The sequence below is a fragment of the Sinocyclocheilus anshuiensis genome, unplaced genomic scaffold (genome assembly GCF_001515605.1).
Source record: "Sinocyclocheilus anshuiensis isolate Anshui unplaced genomic scaffold, SAMN03320099.WGS_v1.1 scaffold2090, whole genome shotgun sequence".
Lineage (NCBI taxonomy): Eukaryota > Metazoa > Chordata > Actinopteri > Cypriniformes > Cyprinidae > Sinocyclocheilus > Sinocyclocheilus anshuiensis.
This window is the reverse complement of record NW_015560626.1, coordinates 966,139-985,819: the sequence shown is the minus strand read 5'-3', so window position 1 is coordinate 985,819 and position 19,681 is coordinate 966,139. Positions and strand designations below refer to the sequence as shown.

General features: G+C 38.3%; 2 protein-coding genes across 3 annotated transcripts in view; one reads left to right on the top strand and one right to left on the bottom strand.

The window, feature by feature from the left end:
• LOC107681944 (zinc finger protein 385A-like) overlaps positions 1–15,480 on the bottom strand; it is an 85,681-nt gene extending 70,201 nt beyond the window's left edge. The window contains exons 1-2 of one of the 2 annotated variants that reach the window (XM_016478317.1): positions 15,285–15,480; positions 14,817–15,010 (exon numbers count right to left, since the gene is read on the bottom strand). In XM_016478317.1, the coding sequence (XP_016333803.1) occupies positions 14,817–14,829 (13 nt within the window). In that variant the 5' untranslated portion in view covers positions 14,830–15,010; positions 15,285–15,480. Of the gene's footprint in view, positions 1–5,260; positions 5,733–14,816; positions 15,011–15,284 lie in introns of those variants that run through there. The other variant, XM_016478318.1, reaches the window with a different exon arrangement.
• Positions 15,481–18,232: 2,752 nt separating this feature from the next.
• Positions 18,233–19,135, top strand: LOC107681933 (baculoviral IAP repeat-containing protein 5.1-B-like). The gene is made up of 3 exons (XM_016478305.1): positions 18,233–18,423; positions 18,580–18,689; positions 18,841–19,135. The coding sequence occupies exons 1-3, from the start codon at positions 18,298–18,300 to the stop codon at positions 19,133–19,135; spliced, it is 531 nt and encodes a 176-aa protein (XP_016333791.1). The 5' UTR covers positions 18,233–18,297.
• Positions 19,136–19,681: the final 546 nt, after the last annotated feature.

Below are 19,681 nucleotides of genomic sequence, written 5' to 3'. Positions count from 1 at the left end.
TGAACTCTTCATATATATATATATATATATATATATATATATTAAACTGAATAAATTGTAAAAAATTATCAGAATAAATCACAAAAAAAAGTATTTGCAAATAAAACATATCCAAATTCAAGAGACCAAAATCCCCATCTATGATAAAACTGGCCCAAAGCAGAAATGGAAGTTCTAAGTATTTACTAGCATTTTGGAAACTGCAATCACATGATCTTGTTTCCAATTTTTTTTTTTTGCAAAATTCACAAACATATGTGGATGCAACCCAGCAAATGGTGCTAAATACTAAATGTGAACTGACTGTGTCAAAGAAAGTTGAGCAAACAAAAAATAAATGAAAGCTGTGGCAGGAAGAAGATTTTCGGTAAATAATAACTTAAAGGGGTCATCGTATGCCCATTTTCCACAAGTTGATATGATTCTTTAGGGTCTTAATGAAAAGTCTGTAACATAGTTTGGTTAACATTTCTCAATGGTAGTGTAAAAAACTTTAAAAAATTTTTACCCTGTCAAAAACAGCTCTTTTCAGAGCAAGCCGTTTTGTAGCATTTTCCTTTAAATGTTAATGAGCTCTGCTGCCCCCGCCCCTCTCTTCCGAGTCACCCTCTGAGGGACTGTTTCCTTTAGCCACATTCATCGTGAAACTTGCTAATTAGCACATTATTAGGAAAGGCGATTTGCAAAGATTAATTAAAAAAACCATATACTCACTTCTGTAGGTGAAGCTGGATCACTAATGAGTCGCGCGAACATAGATGCATTTAGGTAGATCGGGGGTGCATTCCCTTCAAAAAACAAATGTAATCCACTGCGTCTTCAGCGGCTCAGGTGTCAGGAGTAAATGACTGCTATGTTCATTATTACATCCAACAACAGAACACCGCAATCGCTTAGGAGACATTCTTGTCTACATCTGCTCCGGCGGTGAAACAATGGCGGACTGATGACAGCTCACTCAGGGCGGGTCTAAGGTAAGACGCTAGTCCAGTCTGTGCTGTAACTCCACTGTGAATCAAACTGTCGTGGGAGGGGCCTGTTTTTGTGAAATCACACAGACAGGCATCTGAGATCGGCTCGATTTGAGAAAGGGGAAAACATTTAACCAGATTTTTTTTAAAAACACTGGGTGGATTTTTATCATTATAGGGTGGTTGTGTATACACACTGCCAACACACATTTCAGTTCAAACAACTTGTAAAAGTGCATGTAGCATTCGATGACCTCTTTAAATTTCAGTCTTTTCCTCACATAAAGCTGCATTGCTGAAGCTCAAACAATGCAGCATGGTGCTAGCAACCCCAAGGTCATGGGTTCGATTTCCAGGAAATGTAAGAACTGAAAATGCATACCTTCAGTGCTTTGGATAAAAGCATCTGCCAAATGCCTAAATGTAAATAAAGCTACTGCACAGCTTCATATAAATATAGAGCAGAAGTGACATGAGAACACTCATGAAATACAAACTTTCATTTTTGGGCACTATTCCTTTAAACGAATTGGCTCTGAGAACTTTACTTATCTGTGTGTGAGCTCAGACAGGTGTGCAGGTGTGCATGGAGGAAAGGGGGGGATGTTCTGACTGACTGGCCACAATAGAAACACCACACTGGGCAGGCGGCAGTGAATGCACATCGCGGTGCTGCTGCTCGGGTTACTCACCTCTCCTTCAACAGCCAACCCCACTCTTTGTCTCAGTCCTGCCAATGAAAACATTGGGGACCAGGCAGCGTGCCACGGCTCAGGAGAGTCGATGTGTGTCTGCATGTGTGCATTTATGGCAGTGTATGGTCTGTCTTGTGGGGCTCAGCGGATCTGCAGAACTTTTATGTCCTATTATCAGAGTCAGCTGTGTCTTCACACCACTGGGAACAAATGTCACAAGTTCACAACCTGCTCACCTTTCACACAAAAAGATGTAAGAGAATAGAGAAGTTCAAACACATTTACAATAAAAACACTGACAGCCAATCAGAATCCATCCGACTGTAAAGAGCTAGAGAACTTAATGTGGCACTCAAGTAAAGTACAGATACTCAAAATGTGTACTTAAGTACAATACTCAAGTAAATGTACTTAGTTACTGTCCGCCTCTGGGCAGATGACATAACTGAAGTGTTCGCTTATAATAAACAGAACGTTAACATGCATTGGTGTGGATGCTAATACGGTTATCGTTTTTGATGTGAATAGGCTTTTAAAGCCACATCACAGCACAGAGACAGCGCTCATTAAGATAATAAATGATAACTTTGAATTACCATTGTGTATGAAATGTGCTATATAAATAAACTTGCCTTGCCTTGCCTTGCCTAAAGGGGTAAAAGCAGGTTAAAAAGAGGAAGGGGATCTGATCAAGGTCATTCAGAGTATATTTAGATGAGGACTATAAATGAGTCATCACACAAACTCTGCTCGAAAAAGGAAGTTCATAAAAGGATTGTTTTGCATCACACTACAGCTCGTATAATGTAGTGTGTTGTCCGCCGAAGTGTGTGACATTGTTTTTGTTTACTGGAGTGTAAAATAGTGCAGAGACATGGCGTCCTGAGTACATCTGCAATCTAAAGGTCACCACAATGACAAAAGACTTTGTTCAAAATACCAACAACCTTCATTAAAACAACAACAAATAAATGAGTAAGAAATTAAGATACAAGTCTGCCTTATAGCAGAATGTATCATTTATCTTTAAATGCGGCAATGCAATTTTTACATCATATGCAGCTGTGTTCTTAAACATGAGGTCATAGCAGCACCAAGCACACTTATGCAAAAACAAAAATCAAGTATTCATTTATTAATAGTCTGAATCTTATTTTTTAAAAAGGCATATAAATTGAAATGTGGTAATGAACACAGATGCTGATGGAGTGCTTGAAAACATTTCTCTGTCAGACGAAGTAGCCTACTTGAAAACATTCGTTGTCAGACGTGACTGATTGGATTGGATAGACGCAGCTGTAATCAGATGGGTTAATGAAGCCATTAGCCCATCTCTCCAGTCACAAACATTATTCCTGCCTCTTTTGATGGGAACGGAGCAGCACATCTGTGCTTGTCTGTTTGTTCATCGAGACCAAATTCAAGCACACAAAATAAATAAAATAAATTGTTTTAAGGCGGAGAACATGCAACTTGAAAAGGGGTTTAGAATTTAAATTCTCAAGTTTATGATTCAAATTGTTAATTAAAATAATAAAATAATAATTTGATGAAATAATGCAATTATTTTATTAATTAAAATTAAATAAATACAAATTATTTGTTCACCCATGTCAGTCCAAACATGACTTGACAAAAATGACTTTCTTGTTTACGTGCAAGACAAAAGAAGAAGTTTAGCAGAATGTCCAAGCTGCCCGTTTCCCCACAATGAAAGTAAATGGTGGCCATGACTGTTCTTGGCCTCCATCCATTTTGCTAAATTTCTCCTTTTGAGTTCTACAAAAGAAAGAAAAATTAAATAGGTTTGGAACAACATGAAGATGAGTAAGTGATGACAATATTTTCATTTTTAGGTGAATTATCCTTAAAATTAAGAAAAATCTATATAAAATGAGTCTATAAGAGGCGAGAATACACACTTTTTTGGTAAATTATCTTGTTTAATTTTAACAGAACATATGGGACATATATAAAGCCTTTAATTCTGAGGGTATTTCACAAGTCAGCCCATTCTGCATGCTAGATAAAGACAGCAAACGGGAGGCTGATTGTGGTGCATAACCATACACTGCAACTATAAATCCTTTCTGTCTGTAGTAATAATGGCGTATACACACACACACACACACACACACACACACACATATAGAGCAGACAGATCACACATTACAAGCCCTATAATCATTATGCTTGGCTCCCTGGAAAACATGCCCTGAGGAAAATGCCGGCGAGAAGTGTAGCAGCCCGGCTGTTAAATTAGCCCAGGCATGCGTTAAACAATGTGGCCTCAACTGGTGTTCCCTCACAGAGCATTACACAAACAAACACACACAGCAACACTTTTATAGCACAGCAACACACAGGTATGTTACAGGTACACTAAAAGAGACCCATTATCATGATCTAAAATACCTAGAGCTAAGCCACACAACGACAACTGTCCGACACAATTGTGTTGTTGCAACAGAGTGCAGAGGCTATATTCACACAACCCCCGCAGGAATATGAGCTGGCACAGATGCTGCAGCCTCTAGTCACCACACACACACACTCACACACACCTACAGCCTAGAGCAATGGAGGAACTCTCCAGAAGCACCCAAAAGACTGTAAAAATTTCTCATCCTCAACATCAATAAACTGTTGAGGTTGTTTATAGGTTTCATTTCTGAACTGAGCTCATGATATATACAATTATAAATTCCTGAAGAAGATTTAAGGCTTGCAAATACATAAATGCAAAAGATATCGGTACCATATCGGTTTTCTGCCAATATTAGAGATTCTTTTTATTCTCTGATTTTGGATATTTAATTATGCAAGCTCATTTTCTCTTTACATTTACATTACTTTTGCAATCATCTAACAAACATTTGATGTTAACCTTTAAAAACAACAATAAACAACATTGTTAAATGTATTGTAAGTTTCAGTAAATGTACAAAATATTATTACTAAATTGATTTGCAGCAAATTAGCTTGTGAAATGTTTAGTTTTATTTTATTTTTGTGTTTTTTATATTATTTAATCAAATATACAAAAAAAAAATCCGTCATTGATTGTTATAGGCCATAACATTAAAATAATTATCAACATATCGGTATTGGCCAGAATTTTTATAGCGGTGCATCACAATTGTAATCGTGTTAATAATAAGCAACGATTTGCACAAAGAATGCAATAGTAAGACAACAAATCAACACAAAAAAACAAAACAAGATACACCTGATTGTATCCTGTCATAACCTGCCATAAAGTAAACCTAAGGAAGTTCAACTTAGGAAGTGTTTTTTTGTTTTGTTCCTTCAGATCTTAAACCTTTCTGTTTATCCCTCTGAGAAATGGACAGCGCGAGTCTGACCAAGGGTGAAACAACTTGTACCGCTGAACACCCGCTGCTACAACTGTGACCTTCAGCGTCAGCCCGAATTCATGATTCAATACTTGCACATCAGGTCTACACAACTTGAAAAGAATGGCATTAAGGACGTTAGGGGCTCTATCAAAGAGTTGATGTTTCCCAAATCCCATTTCGATGGTGCTGCAGCACTTAACACAAAGCTTTGGAAAAGAACCGGTGGAGAACTTACCCAAGATCATCCTAAAAGCCTCGCTCCTGCGATCAGGACCAGCTCTCCTCAAATTCTAATCCAGGAGAGCACAAGTTCTTCTCAATGCTCCTCTCTACGTCTCTCTTCCGAACCAGAAGTGAGTCAAGCAGCCAGCGCAGCGTGAGAGTGAGAATAGCTGTTGTCCATCCTGTATCTGGTATGTCCTCTCTCTCCAGGTGAATGAGCAGTATTCTGAGGGGAGGGATCTGCAGGTCTTCTGCCGTCTTCTCTCAGGTGAGTCAGAGGGCAATGTGGGGGAGGGTCCCGAGAAAGGGGTTGGGGGGGTCAGAAATGCCAGAGCCCTGGTCAGTGAATGAGCCGAAATCCCTGTAGGTGCACTGGGACGCACCGTGCTTCTCTACAGCAGAGAGAAGATGAACAGTTTCCCTTCAACAGGAACATTTCTCAGATGAAGAAATGCCGGTGTCTGCGCTACGCTCTCTCTCTCTTTTCTCTCTCTATCTCTCTCTCCCCGCTTCTTGTTTTTGGGGTTGGGTATAAACTAAAGGCACCTTCCCTGTCTGCGCTCTGATTGGTGGCAGTCCCAACCAATCGGAGAGGCAGCAGCCGCTTGTCATCCTGCAGAGTGGAAAGCATGGAAGCATTGCCACACTCTCTCTCTCTCTATTTTTCCCTCCATCTCTTTCACTCTCATAATCGGTCTGTTTATGGCAATTGCAATGGTGGTGGTCACTTCTCCATCTCTCACTCCTCTTCTTGCCCCCTTTGCAACCCTGTGACGGTGAACTTGTAAGGGGAATAACGTCCGCTCAGCACCCCCTGAGGCTCTCCTTTAGTCTTTCTGTTGCAGGAAATATTCGTTACTGAAAGCTTTTCTCAATAGTTTGGGGAGATATGAGAAAAGAGCCGGAGCGTTCGGAAGAGATGAAACGGAGAGCGACAGAGTGAAGGAATCAGGAGGAGGAGGGGGAGATTAAACTAAATTCAAACTGACAGAGGGATGAGGAGACATGGAGTGACACAGAGAAAAGACTGGAAGGAAGAATAAGAGAGACAAAGAAACTAACAAAGACAGCAAGAGACCGGCACAAGCCGCGGTCTTATTAAGCACAACCGGGCCAATTTCAAAACGTGTCATTGTCGGGTTGAAATGCACCTCATAAAGAATTCAAAATGTAACATCTTCGGTATGTAAGCGATTCGGCTCGCTACAGACAACAGCGGAGCTTATGGCAGCCTATCCGAAGGAGGAAAGCTATGCTGCAGGGGTGAATCGAGCATTTAAAAAATTCTAGAGAAGAAAGGAGGCATCAAAAATGAATTCTCTAAAGCCATATACTAGCACACACACTCTATGCACTCTTGAGCCAGGGGCTAGAAAAATTGCAATCTTTTATTTTGTCTTCCTGTTTGTTCCTTTTCCCTCCTCTCTCTCTCTCTCTCTCCTCTGTTGTCTCTGGCTTGTGCAGTAAGTCAGTGAGTGGGGATGTGAATACTAAGGAGGCTGGCTGACACTCTTGATAGTGCACTGCACAGAGACAGAGACAGAAAATAAAGGAGGGTGGGGGAAATTGGACGTATAAGCTCCATTATTATAAGACTACAGGTGCATTACACGCACATTCGCACACATGCCGTCATCTGATCCCGGAGGGCACTCATACACACTATTAGACCAGCACCTGAGCAAACAGCTCATAATGAGTATGGACTCGTGTGTGTGCCCTGATACACCAATGGGTAAACACACTGATACAGGTGAGGTCTTTATACTGATCTTTACTGATTAACTGCTGCTCATTATTGGAGCTTTGCTTAATCATTCACTTTGTAAAGGTCAAGAGGAAGGTCATGAATCCCAGTTCAACAACTGTGGATGCAAATGGTGACAAAACTAAAGCAAACCACCCTCCTGTTGAGGATATGATGGGCTTTGGATGCTGGTATGCTGGAGTCCCTATCAGGGTTAGGCAAATTTAGAATTTAAGAATTGGTAACCTTTTTAAATTATGAATGTGAATTTGGATTGAATTGGCAACACCCCACAAGAAGTCGAATGAACTTTAAATCAGGATTACAGGATGTGGAATTTATTTTCTGGAAAGGCATTCCAGGAAATGAAGTGTTCTTATAAGACCTATACATTTTTATAAGCTTTCAAACAAGGTTATCATGCCAACAGTCAACATTTGTTCTGACAAACTTTACTTTTCCAAAAAACTAGCCTATATTCATTTGGATTATAATAACTTCTTTGAATCTACCTTAAATTCAAAATCAAATTGCAATGGAATTAAAGTCAAATCTGAACCAGGCTTCTTAACTAATGTAGCTTAATCAGCAAGCCTTTGTCGGTCAACCAGCTTTTTTGCTAGTGAACAACATAATGATGGCACCAAACCAGAAAGAACCAGCATAAACAATAGCATTTTTAGGGTTGGCCGATATGATAAGCCAATAATAATTATGTCATGGCTGATAACTGGCACTATGGCGCATATTAAAATCATACACTTAAAACTAAATGCTGAATTAGTTTTAGCATTAAAATGTACAGTACAAAAAGTGTACTGTAAAGCACATGTACAGTGTATGTGATTTGCTCAAGATTTACATTTAACAGTGCTATTAAAATATTAATATTATTTTAAATTATTAGGGGTTAAGTGAGCATTACATGATGCCAAAGGTAATCTAAATGTAACAAAAAAAATGAAGAAATGACCATGCACAACCAGATGTGGACTGGTCAATAAGCCAGTTTGGACGAGCATAATAATTTACACTCATCTAACGGGCTGCCTTTCCCAAAAGCATTGTGAGCCAAAGTTGATCGTGGAGACCATTAGTGGCAATGGTTTCTACGATCTACATATGCTTACTATTCTTTTGGGAAACAGCCCAGGTCTTTTCACTGAGGCCATCTGAGCCTGTGAGCCTGTGAACCAAAGCACTGATAAACAGGTTGATTAAATGGGCTAGCCCAGTCCTGGCAAACCGAGTGACGGCTGGGTGGACAGTGTGCCGGTGTGGCCGGCAATGCAGAGCTCAAACAGTAGTGTGACCGTGTGTGTGTGTCTCATCAAAAGAGGGGATAGGGTTTCCTCATTAGTTGTGTTGGGATCAATAATTCAGAGCAGGGCCTTGTTGAGCTCAATGGTCCAAGCACTAATGTGCTGTCTACCCGCTAGGGACTGGGACCCAGCAGGACTTTAATGGATGTCATGATGAGAGGGTGAAATCCAAGAATGGGGATCCTTTTGCACCCCCTGGCTCCGTGTGTGTGTGTGTGTGTGTGTGTGTGTGTGTGTGTGTGTGTGTGTGTGTGTGTGTGTGAAGTCTAGGATGGGTATAGTCACAGCGTGAGGAGAATGGCTATCAAAGAACAGGTGTAAAGAGATGGATGGATAGATGAGAACATCAAGAAAAAGAGCTGAAGATGACCAGCAACTCTACAGTAACTTCCGCATCCCAAAATTGTTACATAATTAACTCAATTAGCTCTTTCTGTGTTTGACAGCTCTGACACCACAGAATCACATCACGACTACCTAGGAGTCATTAATGACACTTAAGACAAAAGGAGAGAGAGAAAAAACATTACCATCATAAGCATGTTTGAAACTTAATCAGACAAAGAGCTTTTTTCCTAAAAACATAATATGTTTATTTTATATATAAAATCACAAATCAATCAAAGTGATTTAAAAATGTCACAATCATAAAGCAATAAGAATAAGTTAGGATCATAATTTCTGTCCTTCCAAAAGTAAAAAGTGTATGGGCTACTTCACATAGGCTTAACCGCCACAAACAAAACTTTCAACGAACCTCTAAAATTTCCTTCACAACTCCTTTTAACAATTTGGACTGATCAAAAACCCTGTGTGGCCTTACTACCGAAAGCTGACAGTCAAAAGACTCCTTGCCATTTTAATGTTCAAAATGCATCAGACCTGTCAGTGAACGAACAGTGGGTGGTCCATAGACTTGGGTCTAGTGGGTGGTCCATATCATCTAAAAAGACCAGTATCGTTATGACAACCGACAAGACGCTGAGGTTCACACATCAAATATTGCTGAGGTTCACACATCAAATATTGCATAAATGGGATGACAGTACATGAATGCATCACGCAAAGAGAGTAGAAGCAAGCCCACATATCCTCATTAAAACATAAAATATTCCAGCAATAGCCTATCACACATACCTGTAATCCTGAATCAACAGCAGTCTGTTCTGATATTTCGACCAAATAACGACTGCAGGTGACATAGCCCAAACTTTTAATCATCACTTCAAAAAAACAATAAGTTAATATGAGTAACTTACATTTTAGTCTAAGTATTTCAGCTGAGCTGTCTGTTTTTGCTCCACAGACCAAATACAGGTGCATCTCAATAAATTAGAATGTCATGGAAAAGTTCATTTATTTCAGTAATTCAACTCAAATTGTGAAACTCGTGTATTAAATAAATGCAATGCACACAGACTGAAGTAGTTTAAGTCTTTGGTTCTTTTAATTGTGATGATTTTGGCTCACATTTAACAAAAACCCACCAATTCACTATCTTAACAAATTAGAATACTTCATAAGACCAATCAAAATTTTTTTAGTGAATTGTTGGCCTTCTGGACAGTATGTTCATGACCATTTTGAAGGCTCAGGAAACCTTTGCAGGTGTTTTGAGTTGATTAGCTGATTGGCATGTCACCATATTCTAATTTGTTGAGATAGTGAATTGGTGGGTTTTTGTTAAATGTGAGCCAAAATCATCACAATTAAAAGAACCAAAGACTTAAACTACTTCAGTCTGTGTGCATTGAATTTATTTAATACACGAGTTTCACAATTTGAGTTGAATTACTGAAATAAATGAACTTTTCCACGACATTCTAATTTATTGAGATGCACCTGTAGATCCAAGCGAAGACAGAACATCGCCGAATGATTCAGTGATTCTGAACGAATAGGTTGAGTAAGTGAATGATTCAATGACTCACTGATTAGGTCAAGTCGATTCGATTCGGAATAGCGTGCTTCTAGCATGCTAGTGTTTCTGTCATATAAGGACATGGCAGAAGCAGTAGGACCAGTACAGTGGTATGCTTTTCCAGACAGTCAGATTTTCACTCCAGAATGAAGTGTGTGTTTGAACGAATTTTGAACGAATGAATAAATCGTTCCTTCCTAGGCTAATACAAAAAAAGTCACTTGTCGCCCCCTACAGGTGTAATGATGTAAACAGCAGAAATAGTCACTGAAAAATCTGTACAATAAAATATTAGTCGACTCTGAAAAAGTGTGATATCAGCTCATCCCAATATTTACCATGGTCAAAATGCACTAAACTGTAATTCACCTCTTTTAATTCACAAATTGTAACACTGGGAATTTTAATGATCCATAGCGAACTAGAAATGTTGTCAAAATGTTTTCGAAATCTGGTCAGCTTAAGACACAGGGCCATATGAAGCCATGCTAGGCCAAGAGTCAGAATGTAAGTCAAGTGCGGCTGTGTGAACCCTATAATCTGTCTATATCCCTGCAACCATATGGAGGACACAGAGAAAGAGAGTGTGTGTGTGAGAAAGGCTGGAACACCTCCGCTTGCCACCAGTCAACCATAAAAGCCCACTGCCAGAATAAACCTGCACTGCGACACACTCAGACTCAGAGGACAGGGCCTTGACTCCTGCTCTACAGTCCATTTCATTGTTATAAAGCTCCTCACTGTTTAACCCCTACAGCAGAGGCAAAAGCGCTTTGCTGCCCTCTACAGGGTTGATAACTGCTATTACACACAAAAATCTTCCTTAAACACAAAATAAACCAGCATAACAAAAACTGATTTACATATTAATCATTTAAATAATGTGTCTTCCATCACTTTATTTTGAATGAAAATATGGTATATGTACCCTCAGTCCATCATACTGTATATATCTACCATATTTTCATATGATGCTTATGTAACTCTGACATTTGAATATACAGTAGGGAATCATCCTTGAGGATGTCAGCATACCTGCTATGTCATATTTCATCCTCCCTCTTAAAAGTACCGATTACACAGAATTATGGTTTATTTAGAGAGCTATTTTTTAACATAGAGCCTTGGGGAGTCACATCCCCAAACATACACACTTCTGTAACGCAGCAGCCTGGACTGCCTCCAAGACTGCAAACCAAGCCTTGCAAACTAAGCCTCTCACACAAGCACCAAGTCACCTCCTGCAGGGCAAAGCAGGGACATAAACCTGGGACACAAACAAACCTGTAACTAGCATGCAAAATTAAACACTGTACTCAGGGCCAGATCAAAGATGCAGAGACATCGAGAGCCAGAGAGAGAAATAGAGCTTTCTGTGTTGAGATTACTGGCCAGCTGCAGGGAAAGGCTTCATAGGGGGACCGGGCCAAAAACATTTTAGGGACAGGGAAGGCTTCCCTGTCTGGCTGGAGGCCCATGGATATATTGCAATATTGAGGTTCTATTTTTAATGTGTTTAATGAGAGACCAGAGCACAAGAAATTAAATCTGGACTCTGAGTTGGCTTGTTCAGCAGACATAGATACAGTATATCTAGGGATAGGGTGAAGCCCAGTTGTAAAAATCTGTGTACTAACAGATCTTTCATCATAATCAGTTCTTAACATGCTACTAAGAACAGACCAAACAGACATTCTGGAGGGGAAAGGGACATATATAAAAATATCTGGGTAGTAACTGATTATATGTTACCCCTCAGAGGACCTCAGATGATGCCAACCCTGAAACAACATACGGAACTACCAAATTTTGCTATAAGTTTGATTGCAACATATAATAATTGCTGTTAATAGTGTTCATAGTCTGTTTGATTACGTCTTTAATTGATTTTTCCGTACATTTCTGCCATATGTACATTAACTGACATAGTCACCACTGATTAGCTACTACTAAATATATTGTAGAAATATATAATGTACAGCTGCTTTGCAACGATTTGTATCGTAAAAGGCGCTATACAAATAAACATGAATTGAATTGAATTGAATATAATCTGGATTACGTAATCAGATTCCAAAAATTAAGTACTTGTAATTAGATTAAATTACATTTCAAAATACTCGTAAACAGACTACAACTAATTTTTATTGATTACATATTATTCATGTAATAGCAATAAATTCCTCTTTTTCATCTTTTAAATGTTCCTTTTTAAAATAGCCTACCGCTTATATAAGTCTTCCAGTTTTGTGGATACACACAGTTTTAAAATAATGGTGTATACTTTGAAAGATCATTTTAAAAAGTAGCTAGAAGTCATGGGAAGAGACAATGAAAAAATTGCTTTGATTTTTGACATTCAAATTCATGTCAAATTCTGTTCAACCATTCTCGCAACACCATTTAGTGCCAGTAGAAGCACCAATAGTACCTTTCAGTATCATAACAAGCAGTAAGACAAGCTGCTTTTCTTGGCTGCAAAAAAACAAAAAAATAAGATACTGTTTCCTGATTGTATATATTTTCTTACAAAGATACAGAGACAAATTTTGTATTTTTTAAATCACCTTTCTAAAGTATTAAATGACTAAAATCTGCACCAACCTGCACTATAGTCATCACCATGTCGCTCATGCAGACTTCTGCAGGCCACTTCTGGGATGGCTGGATGGGGAATGTATTTCACAGCCTATCTCTAAGATTTTCCTTCCTCTCTTTTCTTCCTGTTAAAATGATCTTTTATGTATTGAGGGAGCTGCAGTGTATGAGCCATGTGCTCTGAGAACACATTGTATATATCAACAGCAGTGTGTGCTGGCAGACGGGTGGTGAATTTAGAGACTGCGCTGAAAGGTCAAAGGAACGTCCAGGGTCCAGCCCACCAAGTGCAAAAGGGAAAAACATCAGCTATATGAATAGAAAGTAACAAGTATATTAATAAAAGTGCTGATCTGACATTTATTGTTTATCACATTGTGTCGATTCGTTCATGTAACCTTTTTTGATGTAGTCAGCATTGTCTCCTACATATATCAAATCTAACGTGGTTTGAAAAATGGAAAAATAATGCATGCCTAGTTCAAGGTTAAAGGGTTTTATTTTGATATTCATTAAATATGCGTAAGACCTTCACGGTTCCGCTTTAGTGCCCTTGAAAAGCACAGAGCCAGCAGCCGGCATATGAGTATCCGTTTGCATGACAGTGGATGATCACACTAAAATTAGACTATATTGATCAAGAGTGGATCCATATCAGTTAGGTTCCTGTGCAACAAGAAGGAAAGATTTCTAGAAAGCTGTTGGAGCGATGAGACATTTCCAGCTGGATAGCCTGTGTCCTTTTCCAGCTCTGTGTATGAGGGGAATGTTGAAGTTGACTGTCACTCTCTCTCACACAGAGATGCTAATTTCACACCTTTGGCAGAAGACAGAGAGCCTGCTAATACCATGTCTACACCCGTCTATGTCAGCAAATATCCAGACTTGTACATATAGACGCTTACACGTATTTATATGTGCACACATTCATCTCAAGAGATGCACAGTAATCTGATTCATGACATGTCAAATATGTTGAGTAGAAGATTTTTCGATGGTCTTATGAAAGTGACTCATTTTGTCAAGTCAGTCTAACAACTGGAAACATATGCCAAATAATAATAAATTACTTTAATATGTATGCATTGCAGGTTTTAAATTTGTTTAAAACCTTTCCTGCAAAGTTCAATTTCACAAAGAAAGGACATTGCCTCAGTACTGAAGAAATAGGCTGACCTTCAAAGCTCCAGTTTATTTTACATCCAAATACAGATATTAAATGAAAAAAATCGAAAAAGTTTGTTCCTTTCTATGTCCTTCACATTGGTAAAAAGTCAAATCAAATAGCAAAGGTATATTTCAAAGGTCATTCCAGGTGTATTTTGACAGAATATAGTTCATTAATGGCTGTGGGTAATATTTCTTCTGAAATTGCTAGCACACTCAATCAAACACACTCATTAACACAAAGCCTACAGACACGTGCACTCACACACACACACACACACACACACATACACGCACAATACATCTATTGCTTGGCTTTTTAGTGGCTTGTACATCTTAGATCAAACTCCTTTTAGCTTTATTGGTGAGAATAATGAACACTGTGACAAAACTGTTGAACGTTGGCTTTCTTATTGCCGATGAAGAGAAAAGAGGAAGCATATATCTACAGTGAATGCCAGTTCAAATGTCCAGGAGAAGTGTGCACTTCTTCATGAAATACAATCTTTTTAATGACAACACTGACACGACTAAATTAGGAAGACTAGATGCTGGTCACTCCATGAGATGTATCACATCTCCTAAACTATTAATCTATGTCTTGCATGTTATGTATATCGTAAATGCCATAGTACATAAATAATTTTAACCCTGAAAATATAAATAAGCTTCAGTGTTCTTAGTGTGTTATAAACATATGAGTACACATGATAGCTGTACCATGCAGCAAAAAGGATCTCCAGGGAAAAAGTTTGCGCTCGGATGTGTTCATTTGAGACTGCAAACAGAAATAGATATTAGTGGATGTTCTTACCTGTACCCCACATTAAACACTCTTCCTCTGACTGTTTCCCTGCCTCCGAGGATCTTTCCACTGGCACCCTGACACCACAAACTCCCAGTAGAAACCTTTGCTGGCATGAACAATGGAGCGTCCGGACCCAGTTTTTTGAGGCTCCGGGAATATTTGGAGCCAAAATAGTTCTGATGAACTTACGGGAGTGTCTCCTGCACAAAGTATCACACAGTCACACAGAGACACACATTTCCCTCTTTTAGCCCATCCCACTCTCAATCTCACCACACTGAGAATACAGGACAAGTGCAAGAGATTCCAGCAGATAATCACACCAGGACCTTAATAAGTAAGAACAACCGTGTGAGGGGACAGGATGAGAACGAAGAGGAGAAGGAGGGAGTGGGTGAGAGAGAGTGAGAGAGCGAAGAGTCAAGTGTCAATGAAGCATGGATTGGGATGAAGAGGGCAATGTGAGACACATACCTGATATCTGGGGAGATGTAACCGGCTTTAATCCTTCACAGGAATGGTGTGATGAAATCCAACTGGAACATCCAGGTCTTATTTTATAATATAAATAACTTTGTCGTTGCATAACAAATGATTTTTACATTAGAGCTCCAACAGTGATAAATGGAGCCACTATGTTTTGCTTTCTATGCCAATGGTGCCACTCAAGTTTGGGAATCTTGCAACTGGAGAAAATTCTGCAGTAAAAGAAAAAGCCAGTGAATAATATAAATATTCCAGCCATGCAAATTATTTCCAATCAATTCCATACATTCGAGGTTGTAGTACATATGAACTTTTAAATATGCACACATGCATCTCAAGAGCTTCACAATAATTCAATTGTGACCAAATTTTGCCACATCTATCTCTTGAGAGAAGATTGTATAAAAGCATTTAATTTTGTCATGCCAATAATTGAGTTAAAAAAATAAATAATTAATAAATAATAATTATTATTATTATTATGATTATTGTAAATATTGCTTAATATTTATTTAATATTTGTTTATTTATCTTTCAATAAAAACAACAAAACAACAACAGTCATTCTTTTTACTAATGATATGGCGAATAAGTGTTATTATAATTACTTTTAAATATTACTTATTTATGTATCTTTCAATAAAACAACAATAATAATTCTTATTACTATTTATACTGTGATAAATATAATAATTATAAAAATTCTCATTATCAAATATTGTTTAATTGATTTTTATTTATTTATCTTCCAATAAACAAACAAACAAACAAACACAATCTTGTCTTGCAATTGGAGAAGTATATCAGGAAAATTCCAGCCATGTCGAAGCTGTGGCACATGACATAAAGGGAGCTGATATGGGTCATGTACCAATTCCTCTCCCTCCACTTTCCTTTCAGTTCTTCAGTGTCCTGTGTAGTAAAGGAAAAAGCCAATTAATAAAATAAACATTTCAGCCATGCAAAGTAATTCCAGTCAGTTCCATCTAGAGTGTGGCTTGGGTGAAGTATTTACTTTGTGGCTTTGGCCGAGCCTCACAAAAGATAGAGGCCATACAACAGCTGATGGTGAGGTATTCCCACTTAACTTCTGCGATGAGTCCTGAGCAGCCGACTGCAAATGAGTGGCAGCTCCGGTGTGGGGTCTTGCCTGAAACGAATACGGCAAATGTCATGTCTGATGTGAAACTCTAGCCTGAATATTAGGTGACAAACTATCACCGCAAAAGAGAGAACAAGCAGCCACGAATCTTCTCAAAATCTCAGAATCTCACAAATAATTTCACAGAAAAACCTCCTTTAGACTTAATGTGACCATCCCAGTTGAGTGATCTCACATTCGCTTTTCAAACAGATTAACATATTAACAGCAGAATTTGTTTGTGAAGCACAAACCAACAGTCACAGGGAAGTTCCTATCAGATGAAGGGCAGAGAGGGGTGGAGGGGCCACTTTTTCGAAGCAGTAAGCACATTTCAGCAGCCAGGCGCAGTAAGATACAGTTACAGAACATGGTGACAGCAACAGGGCCTCTCCCTATGCCCACCAGTCATAAACAGCTTCCAAACACTCATACCGCAAACCAATAATGTTGTCTGCCACTCACTATGATCTCACTTTATGGTGTATGTATTGGCTTACAGTAATTGGTCGGGTCCAAGTAAGAAGGGATACAACTTACTGAGACCTCTAGACTGAAGTTTGTGTCTAGAAAATGGCTGTGGGAATCTACTATTTGTACCGCAGAACTATGTGTGCAGCCTGTAGCGGTTAACTACATAACACAGGAATCTTTACAAGGCTTGTTAAGGATTATGCTTAATATGAGGTCTCCATTCCAATGCATTTACTGTGTGGTTTTATAGCATTTTATAAAATACAATTTTGTGATTGAGTTGGAGTCAATGGCATGGAACTCACAAAAGAATTTATCCAAAAAGACTTAAAAACTTTTTTTCCCCCGATTTGTGTTCCTAAATAGCGTCATATAAGTAAAAAATATAAATTAAATATAAAAATTAATAAACAAATATTTAAATAATGAATACACACATTCATTACTTAATATATATATATATATATATATATATATATAATATTATTTATCCCAGTAAACCTTGTGGGGACTTTTTTTTTTTTTTTTTTGGTCCCTATGAGGAAACAAGCCTATAAATCATACAGAATTATATTTCTGAAAATGTAAAATAGCAGAAAGTTTTGCGTGAGGTGTAGGTTTGGACTAGGATTAGAAAATCTAAGACGGTTTGTAGTATAAAAACTATTAAAAACCATCTTGTCCCCATGAAACATGGAAACCCAACATGCGTGTGTGTGTGTGTGTGTGTGTATGTGTGTGTTTATGTGTGTGTGTAGGACAAGCAAATATGATGTGAATAAACTTCCATGATGAACATGTTTTTAGTTTTTGGTCCTGAAAAACGGCATGATATAATATTTCTATAGTCTATAATATGCATATTGTACACTTTTCAACACCCACTCTCTTGATATTCACATTAATTGACATTTTTTAGTCAATTCATCAAAACTTTTATCAAATATTTTGTTAGTAGTTTTTCAAAAACGTCTAAAGATTATTTTCCATTACCTCATGTTAGACATTCCTAAGTGTCATGAAGGTTTTAAAACGAAAACTTTTCAGTCAGTGAATTTTAATTAGTGTGTGTTTACGTTCGTCCAGCAGAGGGAGACATCACACTATTTTTTTCAAATGTGTAACGTAAACTTTACTAGTTTCAGTGAACATGATTTTTGTGCGAAATGTCTATTTAAATAATACAGTGCAATACACGTCGATACGTCTACATACGTAAGATCACAGATTTTAATATCTCGGTTTACAGCGATGTTTTTCTTTTTCGTTTATCCACTGATCAGCTGTCAGCGATTCATCAATCAATAAGCACCCAACCAATTAAACATCCACTTTCAGCCAGGATTATTGTGTGGAGTTGAGTTGAAGTCTGGTGGTGCTTCAGAAATGTCTAACGCAGAAGTCATTGCTTCCCGACTTTTGACGTTTAATCAGATGTATAGTTATGAAAAGCGACTACAGACTTTTTCCGAGTGGCCTTTTCGAGAAGATTGCCAGTGCACACCAGAGTTGGTGAGTGTGTCGAAAAAAACTGAAGAGAGAGCGAGCGAAATTGGCATAATAAATGGAAGTCAAATTGACAGCACTGTTTTGAGTATAGGCACTTTTACAATCCACTGCTGCTTTAATTAAAAGAAGTAATGAAAATCCTCTGAATCCTTTATACAGATGGCCAAGGCAGGTTTTGTGCACTGCCCTAGTGAGAATGAGCCAGACGTAGCCTGCTGTTTCTACTGTCTCAGAGAGCTGGAGGGCTGGGAGCCGGAAGACAACCCCTGGTGAGCTGCAGCAGCACACCTTTATAATCTATGGCCATTGTTTTTCTGAGCACATTATTTATTTCTTTATGCTGATGTAAACCTGAGATTGTAACAACTGACTTTGGGTGGGAAAAGATGAAAAGTTTTTATTGACTGTCTTTACATTAAGGTCTGAACATGCCAAGCGCTCCCCCAACTGTGCCTTTCTTCATATGGAAAAGACATTTGACAAGCTCACAGCCATTGAATACTTTCAGCTGGAACAGGAGCGGCTTCATGTGGCATATGGACAAACTGACAGATGTTCCCAACAGAAAGTTTACAACCTGAGAGCGCCATTGGGGAGAGCCCATCTGTTGCTGTGTGTGGGTCCCCCCCTCGGCTCTCCTCATCTTACACCAGAAGAGGCTCTGCCACACACCCCTGCCTCACCTCCGCTCAGCATCCCCTCCTTTCACACATAATTCAACTCCCACCCCATTCAGCCTTTAATCATGCAGGGGCCAAACAGACCAAACAAAGACCTATTCTACCAATGTTTGGAACAGACAGACTGTTTAACTTTTTTTATTTTTAAGAACCAATATGTAATATGGCAGAATGGTTTATTAGTCTGTGTGGCTGTGGACAGCAGTGGAAAAACAACGGTAAATTCAAATGATAATTACCGAAAAAATATATTTTTTAGTGTTAGTATGATAATATAAGTAACATTGCTTGTTACTAACGTCATGTGCGTCCAAAGTCTGTTATCATATTTAGAATAAATGTTCATGTGATGGTAATAATTCTGTTTTAGAATTTTTCATTAAAATTAATACATTAATTATAAAATCTAGAAACTAATTATATTACATATTAAATAAATATAATATTAACTTATTAATCAATATAATTTTGTATTGAAGTGATAGTTCACCCAAAAATGAAAATTGTCATCAAAATTTACTCACCCTCAAGTTGTTCCAAACTTGTAGTATTTTCTTTCTTCTGTTGAACATAAAAAGATT